Genomic DNA, 18477 nt, shown 5'->3' with positions numbered 1-18477 from the left:
TGGTATACCCCCCGCCGTCCTTTTTCCTTTTGCCGTCCTTTCTCCCCCGCGCCTTGGCTGTGCAAAGGACCGAAGGAAAAGGACGAAGGAAGCAAGCAAAATGGTCGTCGTCCTGGAGAAAATGAACATGGTCGTGGCCGCCAGCATTGGGCTGGTGGCTGAATCCATCAACCGCCACAAAGCACACCAAGCCCAACCTCAGAGTATGTCATGTAACCTCTATAACTGACACAGTGTTAATTAAAAAAAAGATAGCGATGATGCCTCCCCAGAAGACGACCAGTGGGCGCTCGACGAGATCCAGGACGACGTCTCTCGCCTGTCCGACAGCGACAACGACGACCAGGATCAAGACCAGAAGAAGAAAATCCGCAACCCAGCCCATCTGGCCGACGACTTCATCAAGCGCTATCCTGCTCCTGCACCTACACCAGACACTGCAGGTACAGCAGGCAAACTCCCACTACCCGTCATAATCCCCCAGCGCCGACCCGGAGTGCGCGTGCGCGGCTTCGTTCGAGCCTACGCACCAGACCTCGAGCGCTGCGGAATCGACCAGGGCACCTTTATGGATTTCCTGGTGACCTTCACGCGCGCCAGTCGAGCGCCGCAGTGGATGGGCGCGTTTAACCTGACGGCTGCGGCGGCGTTTGCGTTACCCGGACATGCGATGGGCGCTGGGGTGGGATTCGCTATCCAGGTGGTTAATGCGATTGCGATGGAGATGAGGGGGCGAGTGCAGTGAGTCTATTACATTTCCTTTACATCTGATATACATGCAGATGATGGATAGACGATGATGCTAATGGACAGGGCCAACGCCTTCCTCCAAAAGCTGAACGAGGGCTTCTTCCAGCCCCGCGGGCTGTACTGCCTCGTTCTCTCGTTCGATAATACGCACGAAGAGGCCATGACTGAGGAGGTGCTTGCGGAGAAAATCGCCACGAGCTCGGATCCCAAGTCGGGTGTGCGCAAGTATACGGACAAGCTGCGCACGAACAGCGGGAAAACGGGGCCCTCTGCGTTCCCCGAGTCGGCGCCGCTGGTGTTTCCCGTGCTGGACTGGATGAAGGAGAATCCTGAGCAGGCGGAGAAGCAGGGGAGGTATCTGAAGTTCCGCAAGTTTGTGGCGGACTACTATGACCGCCGTGCGCAGGTTGAATACGTGAGTTAAGGATCCTTCAGGACTGAAGTAGAGACTACTAAGATATTGGTAGGCCGCCAGAAACCCATCGAGTCCTTTGGCAGCGGCACCGCAGCGGGCATTCACGTCCAAGTTTGCTGATCCAAACGATGCCACCAACAAGTCGCCCATCTCGCTGGCCACAGGGGGTGCCGTGCCCTACAACGCCCAGTGGCGTGGGGAGCCTCGCAACCCACGTCGTCAGCGCAAGATTGCTGATGTATGTTTTCCTTTACTTTTACAACTTTAGTATGATTCAATAACTAACAGACTGTAGAAAGTACTGTACATGATTATCGTTAATATGCCGACAAACGACGACATGAACCGCGCAGAGAGCATCATGGCCACAGAGTCCGAGGCTGAATTGATTCCTAACGATAATAAGACTGCAGCTGATGCAGAGTGATGTGAATACTTGGATTATTGAATCTGACAGGAATGTTGTAGTGAATAGCTAGATGATCTGACACGTTTAATCAAGTCAATGCGAAGATACTCTGTAGGGAATAACTTCTCTTAAGGGAAATAAATCAATATTATATTAACCAGTAATATAATCAGTATCTGACACATGCGTATGCAGTCAGACTGCCCACATAGTGACCGTAAGCTGACTTGCTCAACGCTCGTACGCAGTCAAGCCAGGCAAGCTTTCGCCAGGAAATTCAATCCCTCTATTACTGTACTACTGTCTACTGTCCTACTGGATCCATTATCCAGACATCACCCACTGTCAGTCTGTCACCATGCACTGGATCCTATACACACTCCTCTTCGCCATAGCAGCCCGCAAAGCAGCAGCAGCCCTCTCAGCCTACCGTTACCGCAAGACTCATGGCCTCCATCTCGCGCGCTCCGTCCCCCAGCCAGAAAAGATCCTCGGCCTGTCGCTGTTCCGGCGCATGCAGCAGAGCTCGCGCGACGGCGTCTCGCTGCAGCGGCACTTCGAGGGCACCAGGGAGGACGGACCGACCATCTCGGCCGTTGTGATGGGCACCTCGTTCATTTCGACCTCGGACCCGGAGAACATCAAGGCAGTGCTTGCGACGCAGTTTCGAGACTTTAATCTGGGGGCCCGGAATGAGGCGTTTGAGCCGTTTCTCGGGCATGGCATTTTTACTGCGGATGGGCCGGATTGGGAGAGATCTAGGGTTTCTCTCCCTTCACAATATATTATTTTCATGAGAACTGAACTGACCAGTTAGGGCCTCATCCGTCCCAGTCTCAGCAAAGCCCAGATCTCCGAGCTGCCCATCATCGAGCAGCACGTCCAGAACCTCCTCAGCCGGATCCCAGACGACGGCTCGACCGTCGACCTGCAGCCTCTCTTCTTCAACTTCACCCTCGACAGCGCCACGCATTCTCTCCTGGGCCAGCCTGTCGGATTCCAACTCAGCCCGCCAGGCTCCGACGCCGAGAAGTTCTCGCGCGCCTTCGACGACGCCCAGGCCCACCTCCAGGTCCGTGCAAAGCTAGGCCCGTTTCTCCGTTTCGTCAGGAATAAGGCCTTTGACGCAGATTGTCGTCTGGTGCATTCCTCCGTTGATGGATACGTGACTGAGGCCCTCCACCGATCAACAGGGACTGGGCCTGGGACTGGGCCTGGAAATGGAAACGAGAACAAGCGATATGACCTCCTCAGCGAACTCGTCAACACCATCGCCGACGGCGTGCAGATCCGCAACGAGCTGCTGAATGTGCTCCTCGCGGCCAGAGATACCACGGCCAGTCTACTAAGCCATGCCTTTTTGGAACTCTCTCGCCATCCGGCTGTTTGGGCGAAACTCCACACCGAGGTTGCCCGGCTGGATGGCCACCTCCCGACGTATACCCAGCTCCGCGAGATGAAGTATGTCCGGGCTGTGCTGAATGAGGGTGCGTATACCTCCTACCATCTACCCATCTACCTATATATTTGATGGAGTTGTGAACTTTAGTTTATTGGTGGCTAATATATGCAGCACTGCGTCTATACCCCCCCGTCCCAACAAACATCCGCTGCGCAACACGACACACCTCCCTCCCCCGCGGTGGGGGCCCAGACGGCTCGCAGCCTGTGTTCGTCGCAAAGGGCTCGATTGTGCATTACTCCATCTGGACGATGCACCGGTCCGCCGCGATCTACGGGCCCGACGCGGAGCAGTTCCGGCCGGAGCGGTGGCTGGACGAGAAGGTTCCCCTGCGGCCGGGATGGGGATACCTGCCGTTTAGTGGAGGGCCGAGGATCTGTCTTGGGCAGCAGAAGGCGCTGACGGAGGCGGCGTATGTGGTTGTGAGGATGGTGCAGAGGGTTGGGGGTGGGGGGTTGGAGAGGAGGGATGAGAGGCCTTGGAGGGAGCATATGGGGTTGGTTTTGAGTAGTTATTATGGTGTGCGGGTTGGTTTTACTAGTTGAGTTCTAGATATTACCAAGATACAAGTATAAATAAACAGTTGACAGATATCTACTGCTGCTCCTGCCAGTCATACACCATACGAACCTGCACCCGCTGCTCGCCCTTGCTAACAACCCCCCGTCTCGTATGATATCTCTGCCCATCAATCTCCTCAAACCCCCAGACCTGATGGCTAGTCCACTCAGTCCCAAGAACAAGAACCTCAATCACTTCATCCCCATCCGTATTTGCATCCCCATCGCCAACCAAGAAGTTATCATCCAGAGTCCTCCTCTTCGCCCACCGACTGCGCATACTCAGACTGCCAAAAAGCGGATGATCCTGCTGCTCTGTGACCTCCCAGTCCAAGAACCTCACATCCGACACCGTCCGGCCGAGCGTGGACTGCGTCGACTCGATTTTGGTGATTCGCGTGCCGCCGTCCGCGTCCCCGTCCACGGTTTGGGTTATGCTGAGTGTAACGGGGGCGTAGGCGATGGCATTTCGGACGAGCCAGGACACGCCTTGGAGCTCTAGTGCTGGGGAGGGGTCATCGGAGTGGGTGAAGTTCTACCAGCAACCACAGTCGAGAATTAGCGCATGGAGTTAGGGCGTGGAATTAGGGCTTGGATGGATGTTGGGTGGGCAACCTACGAGAGTCCAAGTGCCGGTTAGGTTGTGGATGGTGGTTTCTGCTGGGGCTGCCATTGTCACTGTTGCAGTGAAATTGCAGTTTTGGTCTGGTGAATGTTTGGGATATTTTGTAAAGGATTGAGGGGGAGTGGGATGATGGATAATACTGGATACTGGATACGCCCTTCAGCCCCCAAAGTGCAGGGGCTGTGAACTCTGACTGTATGAGTATACAGTGACTGCAATTAGTCAAAGATAATGTTCCATGTATAGTTCATTCAGCCGTACGAACTACGAAGTGGAGAGCCGGGTGTTAGGGCTGACCGTGGTATTTCCTAATCGGGTAATCTGCAAGTGTCAGATCACCGATCAGGACATGTACCAGTTCCAGGCAGTCCAGTAAGCTACTCGATACGGACAGCTTCAGATGGATCATCCCGTCGTGCATCTAGCTGGCAGCTGGGAACTATGGTTCAGTGGGGGCTGGATATCAATTGATACTTCAGTTCTGCACGTCCCTGGAGATCTGACAACGTGGAAGAATACCAATTCAATTCCTGCTTTGTGTCGGCACAATATCCTGTGTCTCCATGCTCAACACTTCTCTTTTGTGATACCCTATCGTTGGACCTGTTCCTTTGCTGCACTATAGCCCTTCCACACCCTTACCATTCACTGCCCAAGCAAACGGAACATCTCCATACCCAACATAACTATCACCAACCATGGCCAAAAACCACCCCCAAGAGCCAATTGCCATCATCGGCAGCGGCTGTCGATTCCCAGGTGAGGCCACCTCCCCCTCCAAACTATGGGACCTGCTCCGGACACCACGCGATGTCCTGCGCAAGATTGATCGCTTCAGCGCCGACGGCTTCTACAACGCGGACGGCCACCACCACGGCTCCAGCAACGTCCTGCACTCATACCAGCTCAGCGAAGACACACGCGCCTTCGACGCGCAGTTCTTCAACATCCCCGCCTCCGAGGCCGAGTCCATGGACCCGCAGCAGCGCTTCCTCATGGAAGTCGTGTACGAGGCGCTCGAGTCCGGCGCCATGAAGATTGAGGATCTCGCCGGCTCGCCGACGGCTGTCTATGTCGGCGTCATGTGCAATGATTATGCACATATCACTTATGCGGATCTGGAGTCTGTCCCTAAGAATGCTGCCACGGGCTCGGCGCTGAGTATCCTCTCGAACCGCATCTCTTACTTCTTTAACTGGACTGGGCCATCGATGACGGTTGATACGGCTTGCTCGTCGAGTTTGGTGGCCCTGCATCATGCTGTCCAGACTCTGCGCGAGGGATCGTCCAAGGTTGCTGTGGCGGCGGGCACAAATTTGATATTCACCCCAAGTACGACCATCCCTGGGTTATGTTGGAGATAGTTGCTAATAGGTACAGCAAACTATATCGCAGAGAGCAACGTCAACATGCTCTCGCCAACAGGGCGATCTCGCATGTGGGACGCCAACGCCGACGGCTACGCTCGCGGCGAGGGTGTTGCGGCGGTGGTGCTGAAGACGCTGAGCCAGGCAATTGCAGACGGCGACCACATTGAGAGTGTAATCCGGGAGACAGGTCTGAACCAGGACGGTCGAACGACCGGTATCACGATGCCCAGCAGCACCGCGCAGGCGGCGCTCATCCGCTCGACGTATGCGCGGGCCGGCCTTGATCTGACGAAACAGGCCGACAGGCCGCAGTTTTTTGAAGCTCACGGTTCGTCCTTCTCTATCCTATCCTGAATCATGTATATCGGCTTTAGGGACTGACAATGCAGGAACCGGTACCAAGGCTGGTGATCCCGAGGAGGCGAGGGCTATCTACAATGCGTACTTTGGGAGCGAAGATACCAAGGTCTCCGACTCGCTCTTTGTCGGGTCAATCAAGACTGTTATCGGACATACAGAGGGTACGGCTGGCCTAGCTGGTCTTCTCAAGGCGTCGCTGGCGGTGCAGAACAAGACGCTGCCTCCTAACATGCACTTCGAGAGCCTGAATCCTGATATCCAGCCGTACTATGGCAAGCTCCAAATCCTGACCAGCCCGAGGCCGTGGCCTACTCTTGCTCCGGGTGTTCCTCGGCGTGTCAGTGTCAATAGTTTTGGTAGGTTCTCGAAGTCAAAATCTGTTTACTGTTTCTAACTGCATAGGGTTCGGTGGTGCCAATGCACACGCGATTGTAGAAAGCTACATGCCGTCGAATACGAATATCGTCGATATAAAACCTAATAGCGGAACTGCAGTTCCATTTACATTCTCTGGATACTCCGAGAAGGCCGTGATGGCCCAACTAACGAGTTTCCTGGAGTACATCGAGAACAGCCCCGAGCCACGACTGAGAGACAGCGCATGGACTCTATCCCGACGATCAGCCTTTGCAATCCGAACGACCGTCTCCGGCAGCAGCAGTGTCGAGAGACTGAAAGAAAAACTGCAAGCCAAGGTCGACAGCAAAAAGGACGGCAAGGCCCTTGGGATCCGCGCCTCAGCGAAGAACGCAAAGATCCTCGGTGTCTTCACCGGCCAGGGCGCCCAATGGCCCCAGATGGGGCTGGGACTTGTCAAATCTTCGCCCATCGCCAGGAAGATATTTGCTGAACTGGAGAACTCGCTTGCTCAGCTTCCCACCGAGGACAGGCCGTCGTGGTCTCTGGTGCAGGAGCTCGAAAAGGAGGCTGAGGAGTCCCGCGTTATGGAGGGCGAGTTCTCACAGGTCCTGTGCACGGCTGTACAAGTAATGCTGGTCGACCTCCTGTCCTACTCTGGAGTGGCATTTGATGCTGTTGTCGGCCACTCGAGTGGTGAGATCGGTGCTGCGTATGCTGCTGGCTATCTCAGCGCCAAGGATGCCATCCGGGTTGCATACTACCGAGGGAAGTTTGGCAGACTGGCCCGCGGACGAGAGGGAGTGTCAGGAGGAATGCTGGCTGCAGGGACTGATCTCGCTGATGCGAAGGAGCTGTGCGAGCTGGAGGCCTTCGAGGGTCGTCTCCAGGTTGCTGCCAGCAATTCGTCTGCCAGCGTTACTCTGTCTGGCGATGCAGAGGCTGTTCGTGAGGCGCAGTTTATCTTAGAAGACGAGAAGAAGTTTGCGCGTCTGCTCAAGGTTGATACGGCCTATCACTCATACCACATGCAGCCATGCGCCGAGCCCTATGTTGACGCCATGAAGAGGGCTGGTGTGCAGGTCCTGAAGCCCCAGAGTGAGACTCGCTGGTTCTCCTCCGTTCTTGAGGGTGAGGAAGTCGGCCCTGAGATCGCTGCTACTCTGGCAAACACCTACTGGCGTGACAATCTGCTGCAGCCTGTCTTGTTCTCGCAGGCGTTGGAACAAGCCGTCTCCAGCACGACTGATATCGGTCTTGTACTGGAGGTTGGACCGCATGCTGCGCTGAAGGGCCCTGCGTCGCTGACCATCAACGACAAGCTCGGCCGCGAAATCCCCTACAGCGGCGTTTTAAGTCGTAATTCAGACGATGTCGAGTCATTCTCTGACGGAATCGGCGCCATCTGGGCCAGTATGCCTCGCCCGGTGGTCGACTTTGCACGAGTTGATGCCCTACTGGCTGACGGCGCCGAAGACCTGCCACAACTCTGCGAGAGCGTCCCTGGTTACTCGTGGGACCACTCCAGGAAGTACTGGATGGAGTCAAGGTCTTCCGCTGCACTCCGTCTGCGTCCTGCTGCGCACCATGAGCTGCTCGGTGTGCGCGCCGACAGCCTCGACCGCGAGTACCGATGGCGCAACTTCATCAAGCCCAGCCAGCTATCGTGGACTCGCGGACACCAGGTGCAATCGCAGCTGATCTTCCCGGGGGCCGGCTTCTCCATCATGGCCCTCGAAGCCGCCAAAGTCCTCGCCCCGGCTGAGGATATTGCAACAGTAGAGCTGATGGACGTGCAGGTCCTGCGGGCAATGGCCTTCCAGGACGAGAACGCCTCGGTGGAGGTTGTCTGCTCGCTGATGAATGTCGTCGAGGACTCTGACCAGTCGTCTATCACGGCAGACTTTGCGTGTGACATCTGTTTGTCCAAAGAGTCTGGGTTCGTGATGGCTTCTTGTGCCACTGTTCGTCTCCAGCTGGGAGAGCCCTCCCTGTCGACTCTCCCTGAGCGAAACGCCTCCACGGTGCGCATGAACGACGTCGACATCGACCACTTCTACAGCACCCTCTGGGGCCTGGGATACAACTATACCGACATGTTCCGCTCGATTACTTCACTGCAGCGCACAACCGATGCTGCACAGGGTATTATCCACACCGAGCTGCCGCAAGACTACACCACCTCCTTGACATTCCACCCATCGACTCTCGACGTCGCCTTCCAGGGTATATTCGGTACGACCAACCCTATCTCCTTTTTAAGAATTGTCTGCTAATTAATGATAGGAGCCATGGGCGCCCCCGGAGACGGCCGGCTCTGGACCGTCCTCGTCCCAACACGCATCAAGAGAATCACAATAAACCCCAGCGTGTGCGCCCAAAGCGCAAAGGCCGGTCTGGGCGTCGACATGCCCTTCGACGCCAACGTCTCCGTGTCCCCCGTCGACGGCGTCGCAGGGGACGTCGACATCTTCGACTCCACGGGCGTCAACAAAGCAGTCCAAGTCGAGGGGCTGCAGGTCTCCCCGCTGGCACCTGTGACGCAAAGCGACGACAGGGAGGTCTTCTCCGACACCATCTGGAACTACCAGGAGCCTGACGCGGCGCGCGGGGTTGCGGAGTGGACGCTGACGGATGAGGAGTGGGAGCATGCGCGGTATGTGGAGCGGGCGTGCTTCTTCTATCTGAAGCAGCTGCATGAGACGATCACGGCGGAGGAGAGGGAGCGCTGTGACTGGCATCCGAGGAAGATGCTGGACTGGGCGACGGAGGTTGTGGGTGTTGTTTCGCGGGGAGAGCATTCTATTATTCGCAAAGAGTGGATGGATGATACGTGGGAGATGCTGAAGGGGCCGTTGGATGAGTACGTCCTTCTTTGGGTTTGAAAGATACATACTGATGATTTAGGCTTACTGCCAAATACGAGGATTTTGAAAGCCTCACGCATGTGGGAAAGAACCTCATTCCGTTCGTCAGGGGCGAGTTCTCCCTCCTCGAGCTGGTGCGTGATGGAGGGCTGCTCGAGCACATCTACAGGAATACCTACGCCTTCGCGGAGTATAACAAATACCTTGGGGATCTGGTGAAGCAGCTCTCGCACCGATTCCCCCGCATGGACATCTTTGAAATTGGTGCGTCCACTGTCCTGTGCTGTCAGTACTCTGGTTAGGGCTAACATTCGCAGGTGCCGGAACTGGCAGTACGACTGAAGCAGTCCTACGCAAGATTGGGGACCAGTACTCCTCCTACACATATACCGACGTGTCGGCCGGTTTCTTCCTCAAGGCACAGGATATGTTCAAGGAGCACACGGGCAAGATGGTCTACAAGACCTACGATGCTGAAAAGGCGCCCAGCCAGCAAGGGTATACCGAACGCACCTACGACCTGGTCATCGCATCCAACGTGCTGCACGCCACGCACTCGCTGGAGACCACCCTGGCCAATGCACGCAAGCTCCTCAAGCCCGGTGGCTACTTGGTGATGCTGGAAGTCACCGATGTGCAGCCCCTCCGGCCGACATTCTTCTTTGGATGTCTGCCTGGATGGTGGGTGGGTGAGAACGATGGCCGTCCTCATCACCCCCTGGTCACCAAGGAGCGCTGGGGCGAGCTCTTCAGTGCCACTGGCTTCTCAGGGCTGGATACCTCGACGCCGTCCCACGATGTCTTCATGGCCCCCTTCTCGGTCATGCTGACCCAGGCTGTTGACAAGCAGATGGGCCTGATCCGCCAGCCGCTGCAGGAGGACAGCAAGATCAAGATCGACAACCTATTGATCCTCGGAGGCGTCGGATTCACCACTTACGCATTGATCGAGAGCGTCAAGGACCAGCTGCAGCCGTTCGTCAACGAGATCACAATCGTCGACACCGTCGAGGATCTCCAGGAATCGCACTTCCATCCGCGCCAGATGCTGCTGAGCTTGGTCGAGCTCGACGCTCCAGTCTTTTCGCCCTTCACGCCCGAGAGATTCGCCGGCCTGCAGATGCTGACCGAGAAATGCCGGAACGTTCTGTGGGTGGTGCAGGGTGCTTCAGGCGAGCAGCCCTACGCCAACATGATGAACGGCGTGGCGCGTTGTCTCGTCGGTGAACAGCCTGATATGCGCTTCCAGTTTCTTGACTTTGACGTCGCCGACAATCTCGATACCGATCTCATTGTTCAGACCCTGCTGCGTCTGCAGGTCTCGGATGCCTGGCATACCCTCATCGAACCGTATCGGCCTGTTTGGACCCTCGAGCGTGAAGTTCGCGTCACCCAGGGACAGTCCCGGATCCCCAGATACCGTCCCAGCGAGCGCCGTAACCTACAGTACAACTCATGGCGACGCACCATTCGAGAGGCCGTGGATCCTGCCGAAAAGCCGGTTATCCTCACGCATGCAAACTCCCAGTTCGACCTGGAGGAGGATACAGCGCCCAAGGCGGTTGAAGCTGGACAGCTGGTTATCAATGTATCTCGATCGTCGACCAAGGCCGTTGAAATCGAAGGCATTGGACACCTGTACATTGTAACTGGAGAGATTTCTCAGTCAGGACGGCGAGTCCTCGCATTCTCTCATCAAAACGGCTCCCAAGTCCAGGCCCCCAAGCACTGGGTTGTCAGCATCGCAGTCCCAGCCTCTGAAGAGCATGCCCTTATCCAGATAGCCAGTGACGTGTGCTTGGGCACGTCGATTCTCAACCGTACACCTGGAAATGGCCGTCTTTTGGTCCATGAAGCCAGCGAAGGGCTGGCTCGGACTCTGCTTGCCCTCACGTCGTCAGAGCCCAACCGGGCCTTCTTCACCACGACAAACCGTGCAAAACTTGACTCTGGCTTGCCCTTTTCGTTCATTCACCCGTCCAGCCCGGAGACTTCTATTGCTCGCCGCGTTCCAGCGGGTGTTACGGCTTTCGTGGATGCATCTTTGAGAGGAGGAAAGGGACAGAGCCTTGGAGCTCGTCTTGCCCGCCATATCTCCTCGACTCAGGGCAGGGTCATCTCCGTTGATGGATTCTATAGTACTGCCTCCCTTCATTGGGGTACTGTTGAGAAGAACAGCCTGTCAGCTCTTTTGCAGAAGACAACAGACGTGTTTGGCCAAGTTAACCACGAAGACGACTCTCCCAAGGAACTGTCTCTGGACAAAGTGATTGGCGCCTCCTCAGCACGAAACGAGATCGAAGTCGTGAACTGGAAGAGCCAGGACAAGGCACAAGTAAAGCTCTCGCCCGTCCAGGACGAAGTCACCTTCAGGAGTGACCGCACGTACCTGCTGGTCGGTCTTACAGGAGAACTGGGCAGGTCGTTATGCCGCTGGATGGTACAGCGTGGTGCACGCCATGTAGTTCTCACCAGTCGCAAGCCGGACGTCGAACAGGCGTGGTTTGATCTGATGGCCTCGTACGGTGCTGAGGTTCATGTCATGGCGATGGATGCCACAAACCGCAAGTCTACATACAACGTCGTGCAAAAGATCAGGAAGACTCTACCCCCTGTTGCGGGTGTTGGCAACGGAGCCATGATTCTCAACGACGGTCTTTTTAATGTCATCTCGCACAAGGACTTCGACCAGACTCTGCGCCCAAAAGTCGACGGGACAATCTATCTCAACGAGCTCTTCAACACCCCAGACCTGGACTTCTTCATCGTCTTCTCGTCCCTGGCCTATGTCACCGGAAACTTCGGGCAGACCAGCTACGCCGCTGCCAATGGATTCATGGCGAGTCTTGTCGAGGGCCGCCAGAAGCGCGGCCTGGTGGGAAGTGTGATGAACCTCGCTGGTATTTTTGGTCTGGGATACATCACTCGTACAGACCGCACAATCCTGGAGCGTCTTGGACGACTGGGGTATGCCAATATCTCCGAGTACGACTTCCACCAGTTCTTTGCTGAGGCTGTGCTTGCTGGTATTCCTGGTTCTGGACGGTGCCTTGAGGTCTCGTCGGCTCTTCGTCCTATTGACCCTGAGAAAGAGCCAAACCCCCCTGCCTGGTTGGATATGCCACGTCTGTCTCATTACCGCCAGGCTAGGGCTGCCACTGCTGAGGGAGGTGACTCCAAGACCATGTCGGTGCGGTCTCAATTGAAGGAGCAGACTACCATGGAGGATGTTCAGAAGGTCTTAACAAGTAAGTCATCATATCATTCTTCCACCTGAAGGTATATTAACCCTATCAGATGGTTTGATATCAACCTTGTACAAGCAGCTTGGTCTTGATCCTAACGACGATTCCATCTCCCCCGACACCAGCCTTGTCGAGCTTGGTATCGACTCGCTCGTGGCTGTGGATATGCGCGTGTGGTTTACCAAGGAGCTGGACCTTGACATGCCGGTTCTGAAACTGCTTGGGGGTGCCACGGTTGCTGCCATGATCGAGGATACCATGGAGCGCATGTCCCCAGACCTGATCCCCAAGGTTGCGAAGAAGGATGCTCCATCAGCCGACGCCCCTGCGACTGCTGAAATCCCTACTGTTGAAGTCTCTGCAGCAGAGGGAGAAGACGAGGGCGAAAAGAGCGCTGAGTTGGATGAAACGTCCTCTTCCAACGACGAGCCCAGCTCCACCGAGCAGCCCTCGTCTTCTGAAGCCACTCCGCCGCCGAGTTCTATTGCTTCAGAGTCAGATCTGGTCAAGGTCGAGAAGCCTGCCTCAGTTACTTCCATTGAATCGCCAAAGTACGTGCGCAAGGTGAAGATGGGATATGGCTCAGTCCAGTTCTTCTTCCTCGTGAAGCACCTGGACGACCCCACGGTTCTCAACATGCAGTTCCGTCTCCCACTCCAGGGAAGGATCAAGATCCCTGATTTGAAGTACGCTGTGAAGCAGCTTGGCCAGAGACATGAAGCCCTGCGGACGGCCTTCTTCGTGGATTCCGAGAACGACGATGAGCCCACCCAGGGTGTTTTGGAGACTTCGCCTCTGCAGCTGGAGACTGTGCAGGTTGCAGACGCTGATGAGGCCCGGCGAGTATGCGAGGACGTTGGGAATTATGTGTTTGACATTGAGTCTGGCGAGACCATCCGCATCCTGCTGCTGTCCATGAGCCCTACCTCCCACTGCCTGGTGCTCGCCTTCCACCACATCAGCATCGACGGCTTCAGCTTCAACGTCCTGCTCGACGAGATCAATGCCCTGTACCAGGGCCAGCGTCTTCCAGCAGTGACAACCCAGTTCACCGACGTCATGGCCAAGCAGCGTGAAGAGCTCCAGACTGGCGGCAGACGCTCCGAGCTAGAGTACTGGCGTCGAGCGTTAGGCCGGATCCCCGATCCCATCCCCCTGTTCCCCGTGGCAAAGGTCAGCTCTCGACTGCCTGTGACAAGATACCATTTCGAGGAAGCTCCCATGGCGTCGATAGACGCTGCCACTGCAGAGCAGATCCGCAAGCAATGCCGAACCCTCAAGGCGACCCGGTTCCACTTCTTCATGACCGTCCTACGCGTCTTCCTGTTTGCCTTCCTGGACATAGACGAGCTCTGCATCGGCTTTGCAGACGCCAGTCGCGCGGACCCCAGCGTGTCCCGGACCATCGGGTACCTGGTGAACATGCTCTCGCTCAAATTCGAAAGAAAGCCCGCGCAGACCTTTGCGCAGAAGGTCGAGGAGGCGCGCAAGCAGTCGTACGCAGCCCTTGCTAACTCGACCGTGCCCTTCAATGCACTCCTGGAGAAGCTCGAAGCGCCGCGCTCGGCGGCGTATACGCCCGTTTTCCAGGTCTTCATGGACTATCTCCAGCACAAGTTCACGGCCCCCAAGGGTCTTGGGGTTGTGGAGGACGAGGTCTATGCCCATTTGACTCACAATTTCTTTGACCTTGCTGTGGATATCAACGATGTTTCTGCGAGCGAGATCCTCGTCCGGTTCCGCATGCAGCAGTATCTCTACTCTCAAGAGAGCGTTGCTCTTCTATTGAAGAGTTATGTGCAGCTCGTGAAGCTGTGTGCTTATATGGAACCGAACAAGCCCGTTGGCGAGCCTGCTCTTTATGATTCTCCCGATATTGACCGTGCTGTTTCCATTGGACAGGGTGAGTTCCCTCTATTCTAGTATCAAATCTATACTGACTCTCCAGGGCCTGTTGTTTCTTCTCAGTGGCCATCTACCCCTATCCAGCGCATTTTGGATGTGGCTAAAGCGAACCCAGAAGCTGCTGCTCTTGTTGACGGTGAAGGAGCAGAATTAAGCTATACGGAAATGATTGATCGTGCTCGTTCGATTGCTTCTTCTCTTCTCAAAGCCGGAGTAGTCACCGGTAACATCGTGGGCGTATATCAAGAGCCCACAGCCGACTCCATATGCTCTCTTTTGGCAATCTGGCTGGTTGGTGCTGTTTACCTGCCGCTGGATAGACGTGTGCCTTGCTCTCGGCTGTCTCGTCTTGTCCACGACAGTCAGCCGTCTGCCATTATTTGCCACGAACAGACTGTCTCTGATGTCCCTCAGCTTGAGGCTGCTCCACAGACTGCCATCGTAGCTGTCCCTGACCGTGGAACAAAGAGTGAGGCGGCGCTTCCCTCCATTGCTGGCAACGTAAACGAGACCAGCATCATTCTCTACACCAGCGGGTCAACTGGTGTCCCCAAGGGCCTCCCTATCCGACATATCAGTCTTGTGAACCAGGTCGAGGCCATGACAGCCACCTTTGGTGTTGGAGCCGAGAAGGTCCTGCAGCAGAGTGCGCCCAGCTTCGATGTCTCCATGCAGCAGATCCTCATGGCGCTTTGCAACGGAGGAACTCTCTACGTGGTTCCAGGAGAAACGCGTCTCGATCCCCTCGCAATTACCAGGCTCATCCAGTCTGAAAGGATCACTTGGGTCCATGCAACTCCCTCCGAGTACACGCAGTGGCTCCGTCACGGGTCGAACCATCTCAGCGCCGCGAATTATCTGAAGTTCGCCTTTTCTTCCGGTGAAGCTCTCTCCAACGCGCTGGTCAAGGACTTTGGGTTGCTCCGTAGGCCGGATGTCAAGCTGGTCAATGTTTATGGTCCTGCTGAGGCTGGTGTCATCACCGGTACTGAAATTGATCCCACCACTGCGTCTGCGCCTTCAGATGCTGGAGCCCCTGCTGTCTCTCTTGGATATCCACTGGCGAACATGGCAGTCTACGTCGTGGACCGTAACCTCCGGCCTGTCCCTGTCGGAGTCAGTGGCGAGATTGTTGTTGCAGGCGCAGGCAACATCGCAGGCTATCTCAACCGATCTGAGCTGACTGCAAAGGCATTCCTCCCAGATGTCATCACGCCTGCTAACCACTACCCCGGCCAGCTGCCCACTCTCTATCGAACCGGTGATCTTGGGCGTTACAGCGCCGACGGCCATCTGCACTACGAAGGACGCATGGCAGGCGACACCCAGATCAAGCTCAACGGCATCCGCATCGACCTGAAGGACGTGGAGGCCTCAATCATCGAAACCGCCGGCGGCGAGATCGTGAACGCCATCGTCACCGACCACCACAACCCGGACTTCCTGGTCGCACACGTCGAACTCAAGGCCGACTTCCCTGAGGCCGAGGGCAAGGAATTCCTAACCTACATCCAGCAGCGTCTCCCATTGCCCAAGTACATGTGCCCTGCCATGTTTATCCCCCTCGACAGTATGCCCCTCAACTCCCACGGCAAGCTGGATCGCCGCGCAATTGCAGAACGCCCCTTGCCCACTGTCGACGGTGATTCTCAGCAGAATGATGCGGACCTCAGCGAGACTGAGTTGACCCTGAGAGAACTCTGGGCTGGCTGTCTTCCAGAGGACGTCGTCAAAGCGACCAGCATCACCGCTACCACCGACTTCTTCCATCTAGGCGGCAACTCGTACCTGCTTGTGCGCCTGCAACGACTCATCCGAGACCGATTCAACGTGTCTGTCCCGGTCATGACGCTCTACGACGCCAGCACATTGATGTCGATGGCTCTCAAGATCAAAAACAGCGAGTCCCTGGCCGTGATCGACTGGGATGCTGAAACCGCGCCACAGAACGTTGCTGCAGCATCCTCCTCCTCTGCATCCCGCAAGACGTCTGATCTCACCGTCGTCCTAACTGGAGCCACTGGCTACCTAGGCTCTCGCATCATGAAAGCCCTCGTCGCAGACGAGCAGGTCTCCAAAATCCACTGCGTCGCTATCCGGGGCCACTCTACCGACGCACCCCGCGAGATATTGACCCAGAACGGCTCCAACAAACTCGTCCTGCACGGCGGCTACCTCGATGAGCCTTTCCTCGGACTATCCGAGGCCGAGTTCAAGTCCATCGGCCGCGAAGCAGACATTGTGGTTCACAGCGGCGCCAACCGTTCGTTCTGGGACCACTATGATAAACTGCGTGGCCCGAACGTCGAGTCCACCAAGACTCTGGCGAGTTTGGCATTGCAGAATAACGCTCCTCTGCATTTCATCTCTAGCGGGGGAGCACACCTTCTCCGTCCCAGTACCGCTGAGACAGGGACAGGGACAGATGACTACGCGGCGGCGAAATCCCTCGCCTCGTCGCCCCCTCCCACCGATGGCTCCAACGGCTACATCGCATCGAAATGGGCATCGGAGGTGTATCTGGAGAAGTTCAGCAAGGCAACAAACCTGCCCGTGCATATCCACCGCCTCACCCCAGCAGCAGAGGTAACGCCCGACGCACCACTCGAGCTCCTCGAGGAGATGTCCGCGCTCGCGGAGAAACTACAGGCGCTCCCGAGTCCCAGTGGGTGGACGGGGACCTTTGACCTGACGCCCGCTGATGCATTGGGTGCTGATATTGCCGGTGCTGTGCTTGCTGAGCAGCCGCAATTTGTTCACCATCCAGCACAGGTGAAGATGACTATGGAGCATGTGGCCAAGTATCTCGATATGCTTCCTGCGGCGGCGGACTTCCAGCGTTTGCCTCCGTTGCAGTGGGCTGGGAGGGCGAAGAGAGAGGGGCTGAGCTGGCATTTTTCGAGTACGGATTTTATTACGATGGGTGGTGTTAGTGGGTTGGAATTGAGAAGATAAATTGTTTTGATTCTTGTTGTTGTGCTGTATGGTTTGGTTGGTTTGATTGAGCTTCATTTGTTTATATTTTATACTGTATATATATCTGAGAATAATTAGCAAGATGTTTCTTTTCTTTATTATTCTTCTACTATTCCATTGATTTTTGATAGCTGAAATGAGATATCGTGACTTGATTGTTAAGTACTGCTGTACAACCAGTTCTTTATATATAAACACCACCTTCCAATCATTACTATGGAAACCAATGGAACCAAATAGAATCCTATACTAGGTAATACATAATACAAATATATATATGCGTGTATATATATTTCTGTCAGAGGCCCAAGCTCACCCCTGCAAACAGAAGCGACAGACGTCATACGTTGCATACTGAGATTCCACAGGACGCACCAAACCGGCCAGCTGTCCCCTCTGTAGTTTGAGTAGGTAGCCTACGGTAGAGACTAGGAACTCCCGATCGCCCCAGCAGCAGCGTCCCTACGAGTGGCCCCCTAGGTAGGGATGGTGTGATGCTGACGACGACAAGGGCGGGGGTAGTCAGTCAACAAAGGTAGTTGTGGTGTGTGGTCGAATGTTCCAGCTATGTCATGTCACGGTATGTCGTGCTGAGCCGGACCCAGAACCCGTCTGAATGCGTCGGATTGTTTGAGATACTGTGAAGGGGGGAGGAGATAGGATGGAGGGATCATGTTGCGTTGCTTGCTTGGTTCGAGTTACGCGAGGTCGGCAAGGACCACTGATCGAGGATTCTGGATACGGGCCAGGACCAGTCGATGGTTTCGTTTCGTTGAGTGCCTTGGTATTTCCTCTTTTGGGTATTTACATATTTACTGTTACTCGTCTGCCGATAACTACGCAGTACTCGGAGGTCTTCCCGTCCGTTTGCTGAAGGATGGGCTGGCTGGAGGGATGGATGAAATCATCGTGATTTCATCATCGATTCTGAATCCTGTCGTCGAGGGTTCGATGTGATATGATATGATATGTTATGCTGACAAGCCCCTTGCTGCTGTCAAGTCAACAAGCGTTTGCGGAGAATCTACGGAGTACGTCCGTGGCACTGGTTGCCTGAGGAGCAGAGGCCAGAGCCAGAGCCAGAGCTCGAACTGGCCATGGTTGTGGTGCTGGGCGGGTGGCTGGTGGCGAATTCCTCGAGGATCGACTGCCACGGCGACTGTCCTGCATTCTGAC

General features: G+C 55.7%; 3 protein-coding genes across 3 annotated transcripts; all 3 read left to right on the top strand.

The window, feature by feature from the left end:
* Positions 1 to 100: 100 nt before the first annotated feature.
* Positions 101 to 1592, top strand: APUU_20589A (uncharacterized protein; the record flags this gene model as incomplete). The annotated part of the gene is made up of 5 exons (XM_041699246.1): positions 101 to 203; positions 252 to 741; positions 814 to 1165; positions 1218 to 1403; positions 1461 to 1592. The coding sequence occupies 5 exons, from the start codon at positions 101 to 103 to the stop codon at positions 1590 to 1592; spliced, it is 1263 nt and encodes a 420-aa protein (XP_041552351.1).
* A 340-nt stretch (positions 1593 to 1932) lies between these two features.
* APUU_20588A (cytochrome P450) lies at positions 1933 to 3581 on the top strand (the record flags this gene model as incomplete). Its single annotated transcript, XM_041699245.1, has 3 exons — positions 1933 to 2337; positions 2392 to 3061; positions 3148 to 3581. 3 exons carry the CDS (start codon positions 1933 to 1935, stop codon positions 3579 to 3581), a joined length of 1509 nt encoding a protein of 502 aa, XP_041552350.1.
* A 1338-nt stretch (positions 3582 to 4919) lies between these two features.
* On the top strand, positions 4920 to 17280 carry APUU_20587A (putative hybrid PKS-NRPS biosynthetic cluster; the record flags this gene model as incomplete). The annotated part of the gene is made up of 9 exons (XM_041699244.1): positions 4920 to 5553; positions 5602 to 5919; positions 5981 to 6307; positions 6354 to 8543; positions 8595 to 9171; positions 9216 to 9439; positions 9493 to 12423; positions 12473 to 14323; positions 14369 to 17280. 9 exons carry the CDS (start codon positions 4920 to 4922, stop codon positions 17278 to 17280), a joined length of 11964 nt encoding a protein of 3987 aa, XP_041552349.1.
* Between the last annotated feature and the right edge of the window lie 1197 nt (positions 17281 to 18477).

Source organism: Aspergillus puulaauensis, chromosome 2 (assembly GCF_016861865.1).
Source record: "Aspergillus puulaauensis MK2 DNA, chromosome 2, nearly complete sequence".
Taxonomy (NCBI): Eukaryota; Fungi; Ascomycota; class Eurotiomycetes; order Eurotiales; family Aspergillaceae; genus Aspergillus; species Aspergillus puulaauensis.
This window is presented reverse-complemented; position numbering and strand designations above follow the sequence as displayed.